The following is a 26,055-nucleotide window of genomic DNA, read 5'->3' on the forward strand; positions in this document are numbered from 1 at the left end:
AAATTCCAAAATGGGCCTTACTGTGCTCTTACTGTTGATAGATAGTTGAGCCAACAATAGAATTCTTGGCTTAGTTTGGGCCTAGCTGTGGGCCATTCTGCAGGTGGAGATGGTCCCATAGAAAGATCTCATCAAATGCTCCTGGGAATCAGGAGGGACTTGCCACCTCTGAGTCCTCAGCCTCTCTGACTCATTGCTAGGCAGGTGCAACTCCCCTTTGGGTGGTCCATGCCACCACTTCTTCATTTGCTTTAAGCTGGGCGCTTGTTCTTCACTTTTCATCTTCCATATTCAATGGGGCAACTGAAAGCTAACATTATGTCTCAGACTTAAAATATTCCAACAAGAGTACTCACTCAAATGTCAACAAAAGCACTAAGGGGTGGTAAATTGCCAGAATATATGAAAGAAAGTGACAAAGAATGCTGGAAGAATCCCAAGTGTCTGTTTTCATTCTAGCCAGTGATTATTTTGTTTCAATTTCTTTCTTTTTCCTTATTTATTTATTTATTTATTTACATTTATTTTTGCTAATGAAAGGACAGATTAATTTTTTGAAAAAAGTTCTCAAAGTTAACGAGACAGATAAGCAAGATGATTCTGGTTGAAGGCCAAGGCTACAAGGAGTACTAGTGGCAATGGCTCCTGATCCCCTGGAGTGTCTTTATTTTTATTTTTATTTTTTTATTTATTATGGTGACATTTGTTAATGAAATCCAATATGTTTCAAGTGTACAATTCAACAGTAAGTCATATATATATATATGTAGATATATATATGTGTGTGTGTGTATACATATATACATATATATACATATATATACACACACACATATATATGTATATATATATCTGAGCAGTGAACACACAATATGCAATATGTATATTGTGTGTTCACCGCTCATAGTTAGATTTCTTTCTGTTACCACATATTTGACCCCTTTTACCCCATCTCCTTCCTATCTCCCTACCCCTCTGGTAACCACTAGTATATTGTCCATGTCCATGAGTCTCTGTTTTTTTGTTTTTTTGTTTTTGTTTTTTATCATGTTTGTTTGTTGCTTTTAGATTTATATCCCCCATATAAGTTACATCAGTGATTTTCAACTTTTTCTGTCTGGCCTATTTCACTTAGCATAATTATGTCAAGGTCTATCCATGTTGTTGCAAATGGTAGTATTTCTGAATAATATTCCATTGTAAATATGTACCACAGCTTCTTTATCCAATCATCTATCGTAGGATACTTCAGTTGCTTCCATGTCCTGGCCATCGTGAATAATGCTGCTATGAACATCAGTGTGCATATCTGTTTTTGGATATGGGTTTTGAAGTCTTTGGGGTAAATATTGAGTAGAGGGATTGCTGGTAGATCAGTTCTTAGTTTTTGAGGAACCTCCATACTGCTTTCCATAATGACTGTACCAATTTGCATTCCTATCAGAAGTGTATGAGGGTTCCTTTTTCTCTACATCATCTCCAGCACTTGTTATTACTTGTCCTGTTGATAATAGCAATTCTAAAAGGTGTGAAATGGTATCTCATTGTGGTTTTGATTTGCATTTCCCTAATAGTTAGTGATATTGAGCATTGTTTCATATGTTCGTTGGCCACTTGTATGTCTTCTTGGGAGAAGTATTTGTTCAGGTCCTCTGCCCATTTTTTAATTGGATTGTTTGTTTTCTTGTTGTTAATGAGTTGCATATGTTCTTTGTGTATTTTGGATATTGGGCCCTTATCAGAAGTGTTGCTTGTAAATACATTTTCCCATTCTGAGGGTTATCTCTTTGCTTTGTTGATGGTTTCTTTCTTTAGAATGCAGATTTTATTCTACTCTCTAAAATTCTCTAACAATCTCCTCAGGTGAGTCTAGTCTACAATTTGAAGTAGGCTTCTAGATTTGGTGAAAACAACTAATCTAAAAAGAAGCTTGGGTAGTTTAGGCAATGTGTGGAAATTTGTAGTGATGTTTTAATTGAAAAAAAATTCTTTGTTTTCTCTTGATATCTCAAGAGATATTTAGATCTCTGCCTTAAATGAGAATGACAGATTGAAGATGTCTGTGGCAATGTTTCTGGAGCTGATAAAACTGACCACATATGTGATGGTTATATATCATAATCTTTGAGGTAGAGCTGATTTTGCTTGTTTTTGACATTGTAGCCAAAAATAAGGTAAATTTCTCAGAAAGCTTTCGTTCACCTTCTGTGCTTTTTAGAAATCATTTTCTGTCTACTCTGCAAAGCTTCTGTCCACCAGTGCAGAACCACCATTTTCAGGTGCTATTCTTTGGGTGAGGGATATACACATGTCCAATTTTGATCATTTAAATTCCTTTGGCTGGGTTTTTTCAGATTCCATTTTTAGTTCTTCTAGGGATTTTAAGGGGCAACAATAGTGAACAATAAATACAGAATTAGGGAGGCAAAGGCTATACCCAGGAGCACAGCTTTTATTTTTGGTGGCCCATGAGCCCAGTGATTTGTAAGAGTGGCGTTGATATGGGAGTCATTGTCCCTCATTAAAGACAAAGCCATCTAGACAACTCGTAGCTACTACCCAACTCTAGAGGCAACATGTCACTGTGGACAACATAAACTGATGCCTTAGTCAGTTACTTTCCTTAAAAAATCACCAAGCCTGAGCACAGTGCTTCTGCTGCTCTATGTGAAAGTGTAAAGGAAACATTCTCTTACCATCCAGGCAAACTTGTGTATTGTGACCCTTCCCCACCTCCCCTCCACTCATACCTCTTACTTCCCTTCCTGTGACTCCATGTCTCTCTTCTTTATAACTCATGATTAACACTCAATTAGCCTATTTATCCTCAAAATGCACATTTACATTTCATACCAACAGGCTTTAAAAATGCTTTGCCTACAACAAGAGAGAGGTACAACTGTACACACTTCCCCAAGGGCTGAATAATTCATCACTGAACAGACACCTTCAAATTGACCTCTGTATCCAGGTACTTGTGCCACTTCAAGAACAGGGCTGTCAAGAGCATCCCTGTATGAGTGAGTAGTTATCTTTGTTCCAACTCTCAAGAGTAATAGGTTGCCCCATCTGTGCAAGTGATTCTATTGTGTGAAGAGCCTTTGGGAGGTGGCAGATCTAAGATTGAGTTTTCTGTAGCACTCACTAGCTAGGTAAACTTGGAAAGGTCACTTAACCTTTCTGAGCCCAAGATGGCCATGATATCATCTATCCACATGGTTATTTTGAAAAGCTAATTCATTCATATTAAATAAAAGTACTTTCCAAACTATGAAGCACTGTCTTATTTTGAACCCAAATTGCCAGTGCTGTTCTCAACCTGCTCACACAGTGTCCAGTTTCCAAGTTTTCTCCAGCATTTCTAGAAGTAAGAGCTGGTGTCTTGCATGTACTCGGGGATGAGTCCCTGGTCCTCTGATAGTAATCTTATTGCTCTGCTCTGCCATACCTGTACCTCTCCAGTGGACACGGTGTTTTCTGCCCTATGCCACTTGGCATACAGCAGCCCTGCTCCTGTGTCTCCCTCTGCTTCGCCAGTGCTAGTGGATGCCCTTAATCCTCTGGACTACATGGCCATGCAGAGCAGAAGATTATTCTCTTCCCTTGTGGTATCCCTAGGCAATGCGGCTGAGAAACAGCTGTTATTATTATTGTTGTTGTTGTTGTTTTATTGTTATTATTATAGCAAAATAAACATAGCATAAAATTTGCCTCTTTAACTATCTTAGAATGTATAATTCGGTGGCTTTAAGTACATTTGCAATGTTGTACAACTTTCACCACTATCTAGTTCCAGAACTTTTTCATCACCTCAACCAGAAATCTCTGTACCTGTTAGCAGTTACTCCCTATTTTTTCCTCTCCCCAGCCACTAATCTGTTTCCTATTTCTATGGATTGCCTATTCCGTATGTTTTGTATAAATGGAATTATATAATATGTAGCCTTTGTCATCTGGCTTCCTAAACTTAGCATCATTATTTCAAGGTTGCCTTTTTTAACTTGGTGCTCTTTCCCTTGGACCAGATTTGCACCAGCAGACTGAGCTAAGGGTGGGTTTGAATAGCCATTACCATTATGCTCTGTTCAGGACTTCTGGTAACTTTCTGTGATAAGCCCCCATCTGCTTTTTTCCTCCTTAACATGGGTTCTCCTCCCTCTGTAAATATATTGCTATGAAGTTACTCTAGTTTCCAGACATGCCTAGTGGTGTGTAGTAATACCTGTGAATAATAGCTCGTACTCCTTCCCAGCAGGCTCTCAAACCCACACCACCAGTTTGCCAGCCATGTCTACATATGCCTGAACCTGAAAAGTCCAAGAAAATGCTGAAATTGAGACCTCAACCAGAGTTATGATAATAGTATGATGTTATATTTTGTGTTAAAAGTGAGGGTGTTACTAAGAATCACACTTCCTTTAACATTTGAGCACCATTTTGCTTTCCATGAGTATTAAGGTGTTTTAAAAACCTGGCTAAGTATAAGACATATTTGTGTTTCCCCAGAATCTTTTACAAGCTTGCTCTTCATAAATGGGTATATATTATGCTTTTACTTTCCATTTTCCTGCCTTGGAAATAGTCTTATGTAAATTCCATCCAATATAGTTCTGATATGTCTGGTGGTGTAGCTCTACTTACGTGTACGGTTTCATGAGAAACCTTTAACAAAGATTCAAAATAAGAATTTTTTTTCTATTTATAGTTGATATAAAGAAACTGGACAAATGGAGAAATGCAGGATTCTTGGCTACTCCTTTGTCATATTAAATTATTTATTTGGGAAGTCTCAAGCCACTGGTTTTACCATAGAGCTCTCTTTTCTCTTAGAAATTCAGATTTCATGGAATCTTGTTCTCTTTCCTTTTGAAAATTGGAAGTTTAAAAAATTTAAATGCTCTAATGTAAATTTCTATGCATCTCTTTTTCTTTCATAGCTACTCTTATTGTAGTTAAATTTTACATTTAACACTTGGGCTGTATAGTGTAGTAACCAGACATAGAGGAAACAATCATAAAAGGATATAAATTCCAGGAAAAAAAGTAAAATCTTTACTCTTTCATGAATAGGGTCAGAGTGTTATACTCCCCCATTATGATTTTATCTGCAAACATTCTCTATAGTTCCAATACATCCTTGAACCTTCCTAACTTGTGTCCATATCTCAATATGCTTATACAATTAGCAATTTAGAGGTTCCATATTTTAGCATTTTTTTGAACTTTTGTTTTTGGTGTGTGTGTGTGTGTGTGTGTGTGTGTCTGTCTGTCTGTCTGTCTGTCTGTCTGTCTTTGGCATTTTTTAGATAAGAGTTACATTTTTATACAACCACCTCATGCTTTTCTTTGCACCCAGAACAAACATATTTTATACTCTATAATTTTTGGCTTGCAAATGCCAAATTAGTTTATGTTAACTCAGAGGTTTAGTTTAGGTTAACGCAAGCTTCAGGTCATGGGAAAGAAATAGCCAAGCAATGTGAACCCACCTACATAAAAGAACAAAGACACATTTGGAATCATGTCTCGTTAGTAGGTTAGGGTCCACTGCATCTACCCATCTGCCAATATCTATCTGCCAATATTCCCCAGTCTTTTCTGTTTCTAAATGCTGATTTAGATAAATGTTTTTATAACCAAAATGAAACAGGATGGTATATAAGTCAACCAAGAAAATAAGCACTGACATATATGTGACCCTATCTAAAAGAAATCATGACAGGCATGATTTAAATCAGGCAGGAGGCCAGGTGCAATCAGTTTCCCAAAATCTGTAAGTCTACCCAAAGGAAAGATCTAGCCCCAACCCCCCAGACTGCAGAGAATTCTTAGAGGTCAGAATTGAGCTGGATTCCCAGATCTTCAATAAGATGCGATTTTGTACAATAGGAGCTGGGTGAAGGGGGAGAATGCCAAAACCAAACTATGCTCTTACAATTCTAATAAATGGAATGATGACTGGGTACTTTTATGATATAGAATTTGTTTGTTTGTTTGTTTATTTGTTTATTTGTTTTAGAGCAGCTTTAGGTTTACAGCAAAACCGAGCAGAAAGTTCAGAGAGTTCCCATGACTGGGTGTTTTCCAGCCCTCTCCATGCACACCATCTCTATCTCTAGAATCCCAGAGTACTCAGGATTTACATGCAGGCAGAACACACACCAGACTGTGTTTGAGAAGACCTAGAGTAATTCATTGACCCAGTGAGGACTTGCCATCCCAGCTAGTCCAGCATGGAAGCCCTTCATGGTACCTAAGAGCACAGAATAGGTATTTGGTGTCCCTGGGAATTATCAAGCTATCATTTCACCGCCAAAGCCATGCCTTTGCTTTAAACACACCTGATACCGTGTTCAAAATCTGACTTACACCAGCAGTTAATTTCGAGGAATCCATCTTCCCACCACTTTCACAAGATAGGTTTCTTACCTTCTGTAAGGTCTAAAGTCATTCAAAACTCCCCAAAAAGCCTCTCTTCCAGGAAGTCCATTCTCCACATTGTCCTTCAGAAATATAACCTGAGCCATACTGACTTCTGGGTATTTCTCCAGCCCAGCATATCCTCCCTTCCTTTTGAGGTATGAACCTCACTCTCTTGAACCCTCTTCTCTCATTCCGCATCCTCCACGAATGTCACTTTGGCCTCTCTAGGCCACAATAATCTTTCTGGCCATTTTGGTCACTTTTCACACTGTTGACCATTTAGTCAATTAACTGATATGTATCAAGTATTTACCATTAGCAGCATTCTGTAAATTATCCCCAAATCTAATCATTTCTTATGAGTTAATCTTATCTCCACAAATAGACTATAAGCTCCTTGAAGCAGGACTATGTCTCCTTGTTAAACACTACATATTACAAAATATAAATTACAAAATAATTCTTAACTTTACAAAAATAGTCACTGGTTGATTTCCTTACAGAGAAAGTTCTTTAACTGTTCTCAATCTATGGGTCAACATACACACATTTCTCAAGAACGTATGTGTTGTGTGAAGGTATATGGTATGTCACTTACAGAAACATGAAATTTTTTTTAAGGAGCACTTTTTAAAAATAGAGACTAGTTTAATGTTACAAACAGGAGTTGGGTTTTACCTTTGGAAATCTTGACAAATTCTAGGTAGGAGAAGAGTAGGAAAACATCACAGCACAGGCCCAGGGGTTGATCCTTATATTTATTGCAGGCTTGTTGGAAAGCTTTTAGACTGAGATTCAAGCAAAGAAGAAAGTAAACTTGTAGCAGTAATTTTCTCTAGATCATGCCTCGGCCAAACTAACTGTCTTACTGCTGAAGAAATTGTTCAGTACTAAATGAGCATCTGAGAACAAATTTAGTGTGTTCAGTGTTAAGACAGCTTGTCCTATCAACTCTTATTTTTCACATAACAAGAAAAATTTTAAAGATGATTTCATCCTCTCAGTTCCTCAGGTATCCTTGAGGAGCTAATGTGTCTAGTCACCACAGTGTACGGTTTACAGTCACCTACTATAATCTTTCCAGTTTGAGTGTCTCTGCCTCTGATCAGCAGGTAAAAAAAATCATACTCAGACTTTCAACTTTGCAAAACTGTGAAGCATGTATTATCTTTAAATTACAAAAAAAAAAATTAGAAACTTGAAACCAACATGTCTAAGCAAATTGACAGAAGTCTGAAGTAGTAAGTGAAAAATGACACAATTAACGGCATTGATGATGAAAAGGAGATTACAAACTATTTAGTTTTCTATTCTCAACTTCAGTCGAGCATTTACCAAAAGAATTAAACTGGTTGAACTTTAAAAATCTAAATCAAATCTTGAAAATATAAGTATTTCCCAAGCAGTGTGAAAAGGAAGAGAGAAAGTATTTAAACATGACCTCCATTTCTAATGCACCCCTTTGGCTGGTACTGCTCAATACCTTTCAAAGTAATGCATTGATGTGTTACATTCCTATCCTCCTTAAATTTTAAAATTTTCCCAAGAAGTGACTCTTTTTCTCCCAGTGTCTCACAACCCTCTTAAGTACCAAAGAGATTCAGGGTGAAAGGGTAAACGTTTTCTAAAGAACGGCCTTCTCAGCTCACAAAGGACAAGCTGCCAAAAACACAGCAAGTTGTTTGTTTCACCTCCATATTCCTTTTCTTTTCTTGCAGCTACCTCATCCCTGAACTCCCAACTACAGCAGCTCCAGCAGCTCCAGCAGCTTCAGCAGCAGCAGCCACCACCTCCTCCTCCACCACCAAGCAGCCAACATGCGCAGCCAGCCCCGCAGGTGCCCCTGCAGTCCCAGCAGCAGCAGCCCCAGCCTGCCATGCCCCAGCAGCCACCACCTGCCTCCCAGCAGCTGCCAGCTCCACCATCGCAGACCCAGCAGCCTCAATCCCATCCCTACCCTCACAACCAGAACCAGCCATCTCCAACTCAGCAGAGTTCAAGTCCCCCTCAAAAATCCAGTCAATCTCCAGGACGTGGCCTTTCATCGCCACTCACACCACCCAATCCTCTGCAGGTATGCTCCCCACCTTGGCCCATTAGCACAGAGGAACTTTCCATGTGGTTATGCCATCCCCAAAGGCAGAGAGCCAGAAAAACTTAGCATCCAGTTCTGTGTATCTAATTCAAATTGATATCTTAGACATAAGAAAAAGGAAGCAAATAGCAGACAACTGGGGATGCATGTGAACGAAACAAATAGAAACCCATTGATGTTGCCCTCCAAAGGATAAATGTTATCTGTTTCCTCCTGTGAGAGGCCAGCACTGTAAGTGCACTTGTAGCCTATAATAATTCCATTTTATGATACTTTTTGAAGGCAGCAAAGATAGCATCCAATTAAAATTATTACTAGCACAGTTTTGTAGCCCCACGGAGAACTGCATCTCCTGTACATGAGGCATGGTGGTTATTTCTCTATATTATGAATACAACAGTGCCTTACCTTAAGTACTTTGTGCTCTTTTGTTTCTATTTTTCTAAAGACTCTCTGGGGTTAGCAGAATAAAGAAATTTGGCCCCGGTCTTATGTCCCAGATTCCAACCATCACTCTACGGACTAACAAGTACTCTAAATCCATGCTGAGAGCCTCAACAAATATGCATTATAAAGGTTATTTTAAAATTATAAATAATAATAAAGCTTCTGGATACTTACTTTATTACCATAAGGCTGAGGGTATCCAAAATGGATATTTCGGGCTAACCGTGAGAGTTCATCTTTAATCTACTATCATTGAGGAGCAATGCTAGGAGCATACAGGAATGTGTAACTTGATAGTTCAGGAAACCATTCTTTACTCAGAGGTCTTTAAAATAAATTAGCTTCAAAACATAATGACTGTGATGTCAACACATCAGATCCAGAAATTAATAGCTCAGTTTTAAACTTAGATAATAATGTTTTCCCCAGTGATATTTCAGATAATTTAGTACATTTGTAGTGCAGTAATAAAGTCCAACAGATTAAGCCACCTACACACTCACTTCAAATGCCAACTTTCCTCTCTTCTTGATGGTGAGGCATGCAACCCTTCTCTACCTTAGGATGACAATAGCCACCAAATCCTCAGGTCCAAAATAGTAAAGTATACGAAGTCACAATAAATTGGTACACAGACAGAAAAGTAAGTGTATTAGAGACTTAGTATTTTAGAACCGACTTTGTTTGCTGTACCATAACTTTTTCTCTATGAGTTTGGATTCTCAGTGGTGGCCCAAAGTTTTCCTGGAAATGAAAACATTTGGGTGAGATGAACAATTCTGTTTTCTCTGGCACTTGGATCATGTGATGGCTACTTTCAATTTGAACATTTGAAATATATCTGAAGATATATATTTTTTAAACCTCACAAGTATGAGACAACATAATACTTTTCACATAGAACTGAAATGAACACAGGCTTGAAAGGTCTTCATTGTACACTTGACATCTACAGAGAAAGTAGATATAATCAAATTTGCAAGATGCATGATTATAGTGATCCTAGTGTTTTCAACATTTGGAATTTAGCTCTATTATCTCAAAGAATGACTTTAATGCTTTTTAAGAGCAGTAAAATTCAATGTACCTGTACACCATATGATTAAATATTTCCTCTTTCCAAGCCATCAAAATAGTGAAATCACCAAAGAAAAACTTATCCTCCTCTGCGGGATGAGATATCCAGCTCTGCCTACAGTTGTTGTATATATTCATTCCAGTAGTCCTCACAGTTGAGTGAAAGATTTGAGCTTTGTGGACATTACCCTTCTCTGAATGCTGTCAACATCTTATAAATATCTATTGGCCAGTGAAAGTCAAGTGTAGACAACCCATTTGAATGGTTGTTGACAGGACTTTAGATGAGGTGACCACTGAGCCTTATGGAAATAAATTCTATTAGGATTTATTAGAATTTCCAAAAGTTTACTCCATGGTTTCCCATGGAAATCCAGGGGCTATTTTGTTTCGTTTTGTTTTGTTTTTGCAGCAGTGAGAGCTCAGAGCCACAAGCCTTTCTTTAAATCCCTGAAAGAACATTCTAATTTTTTGCTATTGGCGTTTTAATTTATAAACTTAATAAATACACCACTAGTAAGATAATACTCTAGTTTCTGTGGATATAGTGGATGACTACCAAAGGGGTTATTTAGTAAAACTTCTAAAAATATTACCAAGTGGAAAAAGAACTAATTTTGAATAGATCATTATCAGTAAGAATAAAAGGATTTCTTTCCCTTTACTGAAGGCATGTGTAAAGGAAATAGAGAATTACAAGGTTTTGAAATATGGTTTTTCTATGCTAGCTGAAGGGCCTTTGAGTTTGTGAACATGGAATGTTTGAACTTTTTTTTTTATTGTTAGCTTCAAGTATACAGTACATTGGTTAGACATTTATATGGTTTACAAAACAATCCCCTAATTGCTCTTTCTCTCCTCTCGCTCTCCACCTAGCTAACTGCATTCCATATGCTATACTTCCTATCCCCATGACCATCTATCAACTACTAATTTGTAATTCTTTAACCCTTCATCCCTTCTCCCAGTCCCCCAATGCCCCTCCCCTCTGGCCATTACCAGATTGTCCTCTATATTTGTGAGTCTGTTTTTGATTAGTTTGTTCTTTTTTGTTCCTTAGATTCCGCATATAAACAAAATCATATGGTATTTATCTTTCTCTATCTGACTTATTTCACTCAGTATAATAACCTCTAGGTCTATCCATGTCATTGCAAATGGTAAATTTTCATTTTTCATGGCTGAATAATATTCCATTGTGAATATGAACCATAACTACTTTGGGGATATTCAAACATTTTTAAAAGAAAACTAAAAGGAACTGCAAAGATATTTAACTCTCAAAGGTAATATTTTTTTATGAACTATAATAAAGTGTTTTTGTTTAAAGATTATTAAGGGAATAAAGATCAACAAAATTTATATATGACAGTTTACATTCAATTTAAAAGATTTTATTCGTATATGGGCTTAATATTTTTCATTATTCTATATCTGACAACTATTAGTTTATAACTATGCAAGTTAGATTGTCAATGTAAGCCAGTAATTCAGATTTTTTGTTAAAAAATACCTTTGAAAGATAATTATTTCTGAAAGCATACAGATGTTGTCATGTCTTCAGAAAAATAGTAAATGAAAGAGGCTTGTGTAGTTGTATTTAGGTGAGGTCATCTTTCAAAATAAAAAAAAATTAATAATGCTGGCAGATAGCAATACTCTAGACTAAAATTCTTCAAATAGTTCTTGTCAGGTTTTCTACAATATTTAATATAATTTTTTTCACTATTTAACTCAATTCCATGAAACGAACTGCATCTATAAACCAGATAGTTGTTTCATGACAGTTGTGAGTCTAAAGTATTACACTTCAGAGTAGGCCAGATAAGGGAATAACTTCATTCACTGACTTCGATTTCTCAGGGTAATAGGAGGGCGGGTGGTCCAGCGTGGAGACCAGAAACTGATCTGTCTTTAGATTCCCCATTGAAACTCAAGACCTGCCCACCCATTCATGTTTGGAGAGAAGTTCCAAACACGGATCATAAACACAAAGATCTGCAGAGGGCAAGGTAGTCAGTATAAGTAAGTAAAGCAGATTTGGGTATAAAACCCAAAGTCAAATTTTGATAACAGTGTGTGAAACAAACAAAATGCCTTTGTAAGCTAAATTTAACCTTTGGCTTCCAGGATATTCACAAATCCATACTCTATTTTTGCTATAGTACACTGACTACAGGCTGTGCTGGGATCTAGAACTAAAAATACAGTGTGGTAAGTAGGAGCAGATCAGAAATATAAATGGAAGCAACTAACTTTTGGGGAGAAAGATATGGCCTAATCAATCCTGAGGAGAAAAAAGAAAGTGCGATTTTAATTTCAATATATAATCTTGATCTGGATAAAGACTCATTAGCGTAACAGTGGTGACATAAATACCTCCTTTCTATAACCCTTAAAATATTCCTTGGAAGTCTTCATTTGCACTAGAAAAATTCCAAACATGTGTAAAAGCCCTTACTTGTTTATGTTTCTTCATGAGTGATCTGAAGCTGAGATGAGTATGGTTGGTGCCTCATCATGGTGCCGTGGGAAGGGGGAACTTGAAGCCTCATTCTAATTCCAACCCTGCTTCCAACTGGCTCCCAAGTTTAAACAAGTTACATTGGTTCATTGGACTTTGTTTTCTTCGTCTGTTAAATGTGTGGGCTATCTGATTCTTAAATCCTTTTCAGGCCTATGAGTCTATAATCTGAATGTTAGCAGGCCTCTAAAATTTTATTGGCTACTGAAAACCTGATGGTCTTGAAGATTTTGTGAATCTTCTTCAAGGTCAGTTAATTTCTTCCCACTCAGCTGAGTGTCAGAGTAGAAAGAGAGTAAGGACAAACATAAGTGGGATAATGATAGCAGAAGCAGATTTTATCTTAACCACAGAGTCCAAATTAAAGTCAAGTCTTTATCCTCAGAGAGTCACCGCAGTAAACTCTGGTCCCAGATTGTTTTTCCACACCTATGTATTAGAGAAGCTTAAGAAACCAAATGCTACATTTAACCTTGGCCTTCTGCATACTGTCTTGCATAGCAGGAAGCAGGATAATCTTTTTCTTTTCTTGTTGTATTGCACATTTTAATAAATAACAGAGGGAGAGATGGCTCAGTGGAAGCAATTAGGGGAGAGAAAGCTATCTGTGTTTGTATGAAGAATTAGAGGCATGGTTACCTCCTCAGAGGTGAAGTTGTTCGAGAGATAGCGTAAAATTGTTCCTGACCATGTGCATTTGCTAATGTAAAGGTCTTGTTACCACTCGGATATCCAAGGGTAACACTGCATCCAGATTTCTACCTCTGCTATGCAGTAGGCACAGCCACCTGATCTCATTCGGGACATTTTCCCAATGGCAAACTTTCAGTACTAAGTTCCAAAGTATATGAATGACAGAGAGGGTGGTAAGTGATCACTTTTTAAAACAAAGAGACCAAACCCTTGAGAAGTGGTTAGACCTAGAGCTACACGACTTTCACCCTTTTAAAGCAAATGGCATCTAGTCATGGTTTCTTCTTATAGAAAAGGCCCAGTGTCCTGAGCCAACCCTTCTCTTCCCAGCAGTTTGCTTTGATCAAGTGAACACGATATTAGTCAAAATTTTACAGCTCAAAATTTTTTCATATGTAAAGGAAAGGGGTAAAATTAAATATTCTTTAGCCTGTCTTCCATTCTCTTTAGAGTTTTATGTTACAAATCCCTAAAACTGTGTTGGGCTACCTACACAGATTTAAGGGGGACCATCTTTTTCCTCCACTCATCCTCTGTTCTCAGACTGGGGCCCTGTAAATTAGGCTAACGAAAGACATATTCACTGCAGAAAAAATAAACTGAAGTTATTTAACACATGCATACACATGGGATGAGTAACTCAAAGGGGGCGGTTAGAACTTGGGCTTATGTAGCAGCTTGATAAAAGAACAATACATTTTTAGAGAAATGACAAGACAAAGGAAAAGGGCTATGAGATTCTAGGGGTGGCAAATTATGGGAAGTCAAATATATGGGAAAATTTATAGTAGATAAGAGCTTGTTTTAGCAAGATTTGTTTATAAATTCCTCTAGTGCCATCTCTGGGCTGATAAGGATCTAGAGTTGTCTCCAGTAATTAATTTCTGTCTTTCTGGTAGAAAAGGGAAGTGGGACACCTGTACAAACTAGTGTGCTGCTTTTATGAAAATGCGATGGCAAAGAGCTTTTCTTGTATCTGCTCCTTTTCAATTGCCTTCCATTCAAAAAGTTCTCATGCCAAAGTGGCACATTTGGGGGTAGCATATTCTGCTTCCTTTTGAAGGCATATTTGTGTAATTCCTTTGTGGTCATTGTAAATTCCAGTAGAACTCAGACATCATCACACCAACACAAGGCTGAATCATTGTGTAGAATTCTCCCAGCCTGAACCAAGACTAAGGTGAGGCAAGTGAGGCACTCATCTTACATACAAAATTCAAAGTGTACCCAGAAATGAAGTAGTCAAGATAAATAATATTTTTATGCAATATTTCTAAAAATCAAAAAGAATGCAAAAATCCACAATGAACTAAATTTCAAAATTTTAAATATAAGATTAGTAACAATATTGAGCCATATAGGAGTCTGAGGCAAAAGAATCAGTAATACTAATTTCGTTGATCATAATTTTTTTGCATTCATTTTGATTTTTAAAAATATTATATTAGATGTTATATATCTTTATTACTGTGTTTTGGGGTATACTCTTGAATTTTGTGCTCCAGATGTATACGTCATTCACCTTACCCTACTCCCGTTTGGCTACCAACTGTGTAAATAATTTAGTTAGCAAATATTCTCCAAAGTTACTGGCATTCTGTCTACTGTGAACTTCAGCTAGATCTTGGATTCCACTTTTTAGTTGCACTTGAAAATGGCACCAAATTTCGAGTAATAGAAAAACAAGTGCATGTTGGGCAATGAATGGGGCAAGGAGGTGGGTGGAAATCCATCCTCTCTAACTGTATATTGCACAGATCTAATGAACCAACTATTTTGACCGAAATGTTAGGGCAATCAAGTAACTTTTTTGGCTGACATTTCTGACTGAACTAATTTATAGTTTTATGAAATTGAGTAAGTTTGGTGAAAATGCAATCCAATTTATGAGGGTCTTTTAAAAACTGAAAGAGTCCACATTGATTGTGTTAGGCTCCATCTTGGGCTAATGAATGAAAGGAAACCATTATTATGGGTGAGAAAATTCATCCAAACCCAGAAAGTTACCATGAAGATTAAATATAACATACTGGCAAAAATGTTTTTTATGCTATAAATTTGCTAAGCAAATGTTTGTTTATTATACTAGATATGAGAAAGTATGCATTTATTTCTGTTTATACTACCATCCAGCAAATTGAGAGCTTCATTCATGATTCGCTAATTGAGCAAGAAGTGAGGTGGAAAATGGGAGTCCCTTTACCTGACTACATTCAGCACTGAATAAAAAAAAAAAAAACATATTTACCCACATTCTCTGCAAGGGACAATTTTTCCTTTTATGAAAGAAAGAAAATCTCCTTAAAAACAACCCCTCAGTTCAACATTACTGACATTTCAAAGAATTTATTACAAGCATTTGAGAACCAGGAGGAACAAGAGAGTTTATATTGCTTTGAGAGTGGCAGGGGGAAATTAGTTTACCAAGAATATACTTATATACTGTGGTGCTTCTTTGTCATTGTCTAGATTTACCATTCCTGGGTGCTGCTCTGTAGATTAGTCAAATCATTTAGAAAGGGGTTTAACAAAGCAGGAGACATGTTCACACCACTGACTATGGAAGCTCACATCAAGTAGTGATAGATGGAAAAGGTGCCAAGCTCAAAGGTGGTAGGAAAGATTCCTGTAGCATTTGAACATGGAAAGTTAAAACTTCTCAAAGAAAACAGCACTGCTCTGATCATGACAGGGAGACAGACCCATGGCCTATTTGCAATGAGTTCAGTAATGAGGCTAGAGCTACACTCACTGTCCAGTCTCATCACTGACTTTTGGACGTGGCTGATAAACTAATCTTAAAGTCTAATTCAGAATGCTTCTGAAACAGTTTTGCCTTTGTGTGCATAGATTCAGGTTTTAGTGGCAATGTGAGACACCCAAAATGTGCTGGCTGTCACTTCACTCTAAATGAGCAAAACATAGCCAGTATTTATGTTAATCTAATACAATATTCTTGTGCTTTCATGATCAAGTGCTCTTCTTCATATTTTAGTTTCAATTCACTTCCCATAGATTTAGGGTAAATTTTCCTCCGACTATTAAACTGACTTCCAAAGTATAGACTTGCAAGTGAAAGGTCATAAAAATAGTATTTTTATTGTTATCGCCAAACATTAATCAAGCACCTATTGTATGCATTTTGGCCCTAGGGAAGGTTTGCTAAACAGACAATATGGTGCCAAGAGAAACCATGGTCTCTAGAAGCAGACAGACTTGATTCAGATGCTGGCTCTGCTAAGCACTTGGGTGAAATCGGCCCATCCTTGTGAGCCTTAGTGTCCTCATTGGTTGGAGGGTTGATGTGGGGATTCAGTGAGATGACTTATGTGAGAATATCTAGTTCAGTTCTTGATAGAGAGCTGGCACTCAAAAAATTACCAGTTTTCTGCCTGCCTTTTTTCCTTCCTCTAGATATTATAATCTAAAAAGAAATATGACATAAAAAGACCCACTCAAAGTTGAACAACAAGCAAATAGTCATGGGAATATAAGAATGCATGTGTACACAATATTTTGCACTGCATACTACAGAAAAGCCCATATAAAGTAGAATAAGGATAATAATTACATATGTTTCGTAGGGTCAAGTCAGAGAGATTAGGAGGATATCTGAGGAGGGTGACTTAGCAGAGGGAGGAAAGAGCACATGCAGCACACGGCAAGCCTGCACGAAGTCCTCAGAGAGGTACAGAGAGCAGGAAAAAAGAGAATTGTAACCAGGTAGCCATGTACTTGTGTAATCTTAAAGAATTCTCACTTCAACCCACAGAACCTCAGTTTCTCCACCAATATTATTCAATTTAAAGAATTATTTTTCTTAATTCTCAATGTTGTGGTTTTTAGTGTGTGGATAAACAGGGAAAATTAGTAATCTCAGTTCTGCCACTAACTAGCTACATGACCTTTGGCAAGTTACCTAATCTCTGGAACTCAGTTGTGTCACTTATTACATGAAAAATTTATATTAGATGATCTTAAAGTTCTTTCCAGTTCCACATTCTATTTATGAAACAACATAGATCAGGCGGTTTGAATTGCATGCAAAGAAAAAGCTATAACCCACAGCACTTATGCGATATTCGAGAAATACTCTTAATGATATTTGGCTATATTTGTAGTATGTTTCGAAATTTACAAAATGCATTTTTATATTCATTATTTCATGCATTGGCCTCATGATTTCACAGTTCTTTTTACAATAATCACTATTATTTATCGAATGTATCTATGTATCCTACACTCTCTAAGTACTTGAGTCTCTCATTTTCTCCTCTCTTCCTTAGAAGAGACAAAAATTATTCTCATTCGAATCTAAGAAAATGAGTCTCAGAAAGTTAAAGAAACTTCCTCAATGTTACTAGTCAATTTCAAATTGTTTCCATTTATATTTTTCTGCCTCTGTGGTGTTCATTTGGGTTGCAGTGAAATATATAATCTTATTTCCTTATTTGGCTGCCGATGTTTTCTAAAACAATTTCCTAAATATCTTCCATGAAACATTCATCCAAAGAAATGTTATTGAAAATGAATTCCATGGTAGATAGGTAGGTATATAGATGGTAAGTAGATAGATGATAGATAGATAGATAGATAGATAGATAGATAGATAGATAGATAATAATAGATACTGTATACTGTATGCTGCTCCTTGATATTTCTCAATGATTATTAGAATATTGAAAGCAAAAAGACATGCAGGAGAGAGATCTAGTTAACATTATTTAACCAAGAAATTCCCATTATGTAACCATTGAATCTTTTTTTCCATATAACATCAATTAATATCTTATAGAAAATCCTTCAGAAACCATTGCTCTAAGACCTCATTCTCTAATTGTAGCATCCATACAACTAAAATAACCTTATATGTCCTTACCTAGAACATCATGCAAAAATCTACCGGCCCACTCTAATAGATTGGACATTGGAGAGAAGAAACTATAGAAATATGGGGAAAGAAGGGAAGAAAAAAACTCAAACAAAACAAAACAAAAACAACAACAACAACAAAAAAAGAATGGTCCATACAGTAGGCAACAAGCAAAATCACTTAGCCAAAAAAAAAAAAAAAAATTAGGGAAGGTTTGGCTGGGTTGCCTCTCATGACAGCCGAGGTCTTAGACACCTTGTCCTTTGGATGATGATTCCTCTTCCTCCTCTTTTTCACCATCCACTTTTCTCCTGTTCACATGCCACTGCTCCCAGAGTCAGGTTTCCACATGCCAGTACAAGGAGAAGTGATGGCAGGGCACCACTGGACCTCATAGCCCCAAATCCATGGAACCAACAGGCCGGAGATAGGGCACAGCCTCCCCTTACCTCTACCCTCCTGCCTTTTGACTGAGGAAGTTCCAGTTGCCAAAAGATTCCTCAATACCCTGACAAAGGATCTTCTTTTCTCAACTGGACTCCATCTCCTACCAGAGGTAGACTCTTCTTTCCAGAGCTGAGTTTCCCTTCCTTGCATTGTGAGATTATAAATGTGGCACTTTAAAGAGAACAAAGCAACTGGGAAGGGTTCAGAGAGGAGATTTCAGAGAAACCCTCTCACTTCCCCCAAGGAAAGTTCTCCTGAATCTGGTTGGCTTGGGAAATTCTATTTTTAAAATCAAAGGGAAAATAACCTTGTACTCCTACCTAAGTTTCTAAAATTTAACACTTTTTAGAGTAGTTACCACCTCTAGTACTTAGTACCACATGGAAAGAATTTTATCAATTTAGACTAAAACCAAATGGTCCTTGAACCCAAACTGGACAAGGCAGAAAGTTATTAAAGATTTAAAGCAAAGATGGGATATTCTCCAAGCTCCCTGCATGTAACAATCATATTGAATCCATTTTAAGCATCTTCGAGGCACAACCTGCATAACCTTTTCATTGCCATTGAGCCTCTTAAGTGATACAGTGGGTATCTTCATATCAGAAAGGGAGCGCTCCATATAATCAAATATTTTCTGGGCCATGAGTGCCCATCATCTCATTGCCTTGTCCGACCTCCCTCCCCTTCTTGATTCACCTAAGCCACACTATCTCTAAACAGCTGAGCCATGCCCACATTCCTGCCATTGTATTTTATTCAATTCTTTGCTTTTTCAAATAAAATTTCCAAGCTCAATGGCAGTTATTCTCATCATTGCCTCCGTGATGCGCTCACCTGAGGAATTTTTTAAAATACCAATGCCTACGACCCACCCAGAGATTCTGATTAAACCTGGATGGGGTGGAGTATAGCCATCAGCATTGTTAAGCTCCCCAGGTGATTCCAATGTGGGGCCAGGGTTAAGGACAACTACCTATGGTGTTGTAAATAGGCTCCCACTTATTTATTTCTAAAAGAACAAATTCCTACCTCCTATGCATTTTACCTGAAGTGTTGGTTGCATGAGTTAGTGCTAACTTTACTTCTATGATATAATAAAACTAAGTCTTCATTTCTAAAAAGAATAAACTAGTGTTATTTTTACCCTACTTCTCCCTCAGACTCACAGCCCATCAGGGAACAAAAACAACATTAGCTGTACTTTGTTATCCACTCGAGCCTCTCCCAAACCCTGAAGTTGGGTTATTAACCAATATTTGCAAAAAAACCCTCAAGCCTGGTGATTCATATCTGATACTGAAAAATAAAATATGAAAAAGGAATAATCCTTTCAGACTCTAACATCCTCATCAAACAAGGACAGTTGCTACTGATTGAGAGTTTATTAGATGCCCAGCTGCTGCTAGATGTCTCATCTAATCTATTCAAGCTTTTATTTGCATATGAATCTCTCTGGGACCATGATAAAGGCAGACTCTGATTTAGAAGTTCTGGGGTAGAAGGCCAACCATATATGCATTTTTAACCATTTCCTAGGTGATGCTGATGCTGCTGGTCATCTGCCCACCTCTTGAGTAGCAAACCTCTACTCAATGAATCTTTGACTTCCCTCCCACAAACTCCATTTCACAGAATAGGAAATTAGGTGTAAGGACCTATAAGAGGTCTACCTGACATAAAACTTTACCCACTCTGTTAATCTGCCTCTATTTAGTCTTTTTTTCACTGTGGATTTCCACCTTTTTAAAGGAATCACATAATGATTTCTTCCCTTGCAGATGAAGATGGAGATAGACACAGTGTTGGGAGAAAGACTCTCCATTTCCCTTGTCCAGTCTTTCTCATAGCTCCTGATCTAAATCTTGATCTCATCATTGCTCAAGAGCCAGAAACTGAGGTTGGGGGTGAGGATGTGGCCACACATTCTTCTTTTTTCTTAGAAAATATACTAGTTTTGTTTAAATCATTTCTACCAAATTGAAACTCAACAACAAATAAATTAAAGTGGTCTGTGACTACCTGCTAAATTAGAGCTGAGACAGCTAACAAGATTTCTATGAGAAGTCAGAAGGTCTCATTCTAGTTTTTAGGCCTGAGATTGTCTAGCTCTAATAATGTGAAGACCACAGTCTATCTACATCTCCATCCACCTTTCACTCAGTGATAAAAAGTGAATTTGAGACAGTCTGCCTCAGCAAAGGGAGAGGGAGTCTTCTTTATACACTCATTTCAACACTTTTTCAGAAGCAAAAGCCAAGATACATACAAAACAGTAGCAAAATCATCCTCCAAATGTAGAGACTTTACACAAAGTCAAAATGCTTTTTCTGTTCACCTGATGAAAGACCCTAGTGTAGTTCGCAGAAATTCTTTACCATCTTAATGAGAGGTGTGGGAGCTGTATACAAATTGACATTTAGATTAAGCATCTTTACTCCAGTCACATGTTTGTTTTCCAAAATAGCCATTCCTATTACTGTTAGGTTTGCAAAGGAGAAATGCAGTAGGGGAAAAAGGTTAAGCAAGGTTTATCGTAGCAGAGTGACAGCCGTGTTCAGCTGAAGATGGTGTCAGCCCCGAACGCAAGGGGACCTAAAACTTATACGGGGCTAGAGGCGAACTTTTTGAACTTTTTCGGTGGGACTATTTCTGGCAGATAGATTGGCGGGGAAGGGAGGAAAGTTCAGTGAGATGGGAAGTGAGCATGCAGTGTTGCCCACCCGGTCGCAAGGTCCGTTCCCACACAAAGGTAAAGGAGGAGTCCGGTTCCCACACCACAGGGGAACAATTACAAGGAGGAATTTGCTTTATAATAATTGGAAGCTGTGCCATCATTGCAAAGTATATTTTCTTCAGAAAATATAAGAAACATCTTCAAAAACATCCACCCTTTTTAAGTTCTTGGCCTGTTGTTTTGTATTTCCTGTAAGTGGGCATGTAGACCAGTAACCCAGGCAAATCCTGACACATGCCCAATGTCTGCCTGTACCAGAGAGGACCCGCAAGTCCTGCTGATCAGATGGCTTTGGGGGGAAAAATATCTTATTAACATCTTCATTTTCAAAAAACAGAAACTTAACAGAACTTGTACAAATATCAGCCACTAGCCTTAGGATGCATAAATAAATGCATGGGTTTACCTAAAAGAAAACAAACTGGAAAAAAAATCTCTTAAACCTGACCAATGCAAATCCAACTCATGAATAGCTGTGTGCTCTCATTAAAGGGTTAGACTGCATGTGCGTATGTGAACTATAATCTTCATTATTATATGTACATGTGTTCCATATTTGTGTGTACACATATTTGTGTTTATTTGATATATACGTATTTATTTAGAATCTTTTTTAGAAACACCAAAGATTCTACAAAGTGTCCACTTATAGTGTTATCTATGTAGTCTGGGCAATCGGTAGAGTGTGAGCACAGAGGGAAGAGTGACATTGTCTTGGGATTTCCTTTCTTTCCTTTCTGCCTGGGACATTTGAGAGAATGACTAAGCAGTGCTGGAGATTATGAATTTGCTTAAGTGTGAACGGCTGATTGCAGAGAGCAGCGCTGGCCCTCCCCGAAGGTGATTGACTGGGGCTGCAGGTCTTCACACTTGATGCCTGGATTTGACTCGGAAAGTCTGCCAAGTCTTTTACTCGGATATTTATCTTAATTAGATCTGAAAGACCTGCCACAGCAGAATAGTCACACCGATTAAAATGAAAAACAGGAGAAATTACTGATCAAATTAATCATAATGTCGGGTTACAGCTGTAGGTCTGATGTAATTTGCCACTCCAGTGAGTTACATCGGCCCAGGCCAGGGAAAGGGAGCTGGCTTTACGCTGATCCGTAACACCCACCCGCTCCAGGCGGCCCGGCAGAAGGCTGGCTCCATTCATTTTCCTGGCTTGCTCTGACCTCCCTGCTGCAACTAGAAACAAATCAGGCACCAAACAAATGGGAGGCGGGGGAATATTCTCTTACCCAAGCAGTCGTACTATTTCAAAATGGTGAGCTTCTAAAACTTGACTGGGCAGGCTTGGGGCTTTGTGATCATAGAGTTTTTTGCTTTTGGTTTTTCCACTTAACTTCCTTTTAGTTTTGCTTGCCGTGACCTGACATTGATTACAGATGCAGAACGGGAATCAAAAGGTCAGAGGACAAAACCTCTGGCTCTAAGCAATGAGGAAAAAACCTTTAGAAAAATCTCCTTGCTAAAATGACTCTACAACTAGGGCATGGATTGAAGTAATCTAGAGTGTCACAGCAGAAGAAAAAGAAACCTAAGCTGTAAAAGTTGATTTTTCCGATAAGAGCATGGTCCTGGTATTCTAAATTTTAAGTGAGCACTACTTTATACCTTATCATGTGTTTGGGGTAAGATGGGATGAAGGATACCTTTTTTTTTTTTTCCTTTAAGAAAATGAATGAAAGTCCGGATTCTTTTCAATGTATAACTCTGACACTGAGCTGTGATTCATGATTCATTCAGTAGTTATAAAACACATCTCCCCATTAGTGATACAAAGAAGGGACACTAAAATATACCCTGTCTAGACATTCAGTTGGGAATTGTCAGAAAGTAGAATTTAGGAGCAATGTAGGACTTCTCTCTGACCAGTTCTACTTTATTAGGGAACTAGATAAGTTTCCCGGGGGGGAATCATCCTAAAACAGAGATGACGAGAAGAAACAGGGGGAGGGGGCCTCCTTCCCAATCAATAGTTATCAGATGACTCTGGAGCACTAAGACCTTTCTTTTTGACCATATGATGTGTTGTCCAAATTCCACGTATTCATCCCTGGACCAGATGTATCCTTTTATTTCCAGTCTGGAGAGGCCCCCACCCTCTCTCCATCCCATTAGAAATGAATATGGTACATTTTGTAAATGAGGGAGATGGAAAGCCATAGAAGACAAGGTGGCCTTGCGACTCAAGACAATATACCTTCTAGACCTTTCTATGAACCACATTGTAAGTGATTATTATATTGATTTAGTGGTTTTAACCAGAATATTTTTAAAAAATAATAAAATAGAAAATACCAGGGTATATCACAAAAAGTAAGGCTACATGTTTTTTCTTGAAGCTTTTATTTATAACTTAAATAGAAGCTAAAAGAGAGAGAGATTTATCTAGAGAGAGACATATATATTAGCCTGTATATATGTTTTTGTATGTATGTAATATTGGCTCTTGTTATAAAATGTATTGCTTACTATGTGACAAGGGCAGAAGAATTTGAAAAACCTTACCCTGAAAGACCTAGCTATTTAAGAAGGCAGGAATTCTTAGACATGCAGCAGCCCAGGAAGCAAATTTATCAGTGTCTCAACATATTAAATATGATGATGAGTTCCTAAACACTAGACACTGTCCCCAAGTGTCAAAAACAACCAAAAAAGTAATGTCATCCCCACACCCCCACACCCCCAACGCACACATTGCAGGGAATTTCAACATTATACCATTACCTATATAGTTGAAAACACATTAAATTAATAACTTAACAAACTTATTAAATTGAGAAACTAAATAATATATTAAAAGCCCACAAAGTAATCCCACCAAAATGGAATAGATAATTCTAAAGAGAAAAGGGAGGGGGGAGAGAAAATAGTAGGAAGGAAGCATAGAGCCACACACTGATTGACTAATTTAGGTCCTAGTAAATGAATCAAGGGAGAAAAAAAAACCTTGTCCCCCAGAATTACAAGTCCAGAGCCAGGTCCATGGGCCCTAATCAGAAAAATTGTGGGCAATAGAGCTCCACATCTAAGGTGCCTGGAACTTTTATCAGTTCTCCCACTAGGTCAGGCCCCAGGGCAGAGCTAGCACCATCCTCCCTGATCTGGCCTTCTTATTTCTGTTTCTCCCTAATCCAATACACTTTGTAAACCACTGCCAAGCTAACCTTACTAAAAGAACATTTTGTTCACATCACTCTTACGTTCAAAACCTTTCTTTGGGCCTTTTAGCCTGAGCACTCTTGCCTTACTCTCCACCTCATGTCCTACCCCACTGCACTGCACTCAGCTTCTCCTAGCCTGATGTCCCTGTTCAGGCCACCTCTCTGGCTCTGCTGGTGCTATGCCAATAGCCAGGAGTGCCCACTCTTCTCCTCGCCACTGGTCGGTCTCTCATGGCTTCCTTCACTTCCAATTCTTTTCATAAATTGTTGATGCTTGCTCAACCCTCAGTAATTGCTCTGCTCTCTAAATTCACACGTTGGGCACTTAGCACATGCAATTTGAGCCCTTTTTTTCACAGTGTTTATGAACAAGTTTGTTCTCTTTCTGGAATTATAAACCCCTTAAGAACAGATACTATGTCTCACACTTCTGTATATCACAGGACTACCAATAATTGCTGTAAGTGATGATTTGTCATTTAACAGTTACTCATTTCGCAAATATGTAAGTGCCTATTATCAGACCATCTTACATTTATTTGCAAAATTACTCAATGAACATAATAATTACTAATGAAAGAAAAGTTACTTATTTATTTTTATGTTTATAATAATGCTTATCACATGTAAGTACTATAATTAAACCAATCTTATTGTGACTATGATTCCTTTGAAATTGTTTTAACCCTGTTGTTCTTTACACAACCCTCACAATGGGCTTTGGGAATGCAGACTTGATTTAGACTGCTTTAAGTTAGCTTCTTTTATTTGGGTGGCAATGTACATCAAAGCAAGGACCATCATTTTCTAATTAGTCTTCTTTTTCCTTTTCCCCACCATCTCAACAACATGTGGTAGTTTTTGACACTCAAAATATAACAGAGAGAGGCCTTCTTAATATTTTGTAGATCTGATTGATCTGTCAGCTAAATCATATTTCCTACGGCATTGAAATATTCTTAAGCAGATAGAAAACCCCCCCAAAAAACAGAAGTGGCTCTCCCACCATGGGTACACCTTAGGCCCCATCATTGGATATCATAGGCTCTGTCTGACATGACATGCTCTTGCTGCCCAGACCTCACTGGGAAAGTGGACAAAAATATACAGAATTTCCCAGTAGAAAAATGATAATCCGATTTAAAAAATAAAAATACTGCTATGTATTTAACATATGCCAGGCCCTATGCTAGGCGTTTAATATGTGTTTCCTACTTATGTCTTGACATCACTTACAAGAGTGAGAAAACCAAGGCTCAGAGAAGCTGGGAACTCACCGAAGGCCTGCAGCTTGTCAGAGATGCAACTGGGATTTGAGCCCCCATCTATGTGGCTCCAACCAAGGATACCTCGCATGCCCTTTTAACTGGACAGTCTCTGAGTATGTCTGTTGTCCAGTATATTTACTAATAGCACTCATTTTACTCTCCGAACTGTCCTGATTTGGACAATAAATTATTTGGGCACCTTTTCATGCTTACTATACCACCTCCAATAATTTGCCCAAACTGCCTCCACCTGATTTCACTGTACTAGATGCCATTAAAGCTAAGACATTTGGGGTAT

The 26,055-nt window shown here is 37.8% G+C and overlaps 1 protein-coding gene across 1 annotated transcript in view; it reads left to right on the forward strand.

The window, feature by feature from the left end:
• Positions 1 to 26,055, forward strand: part of POU6F2 (POU class 6 homeobox 2) — a 451,279-nt gene that overhangs the window by 323,414 nt on the left and 101,810 nt on the right. Inside the window, exon 5 of the mRNA XM_036231030.1 lies at positions 8,142 to 8,497. Coding sequence (XP_036086923.1) covers positions 8,142 to 8,497 — 356 coding nt within the window. The remainder of the gene's footprint in view (positions 1 to 8,141; positions 8,498 to 26,055) is intronic.

This window comes from Rousettus aegyptiacus, unplaced genomic scaffold (genome assembly GCF_014176215.1).
Source record: "Rousettus aegyptiacus isolate mRouAeg1 unplaced genomic scaffold, mRouAeg1.p scaffold_m13_p_13, whole genome shotgun sequence".
Lineage (NCBI taxonomy): Eukaryota > Metazoa > Chordata > Mammalia > Chiroptera > Pteropodidae > Rousettus > Rousettus aegyptiacus.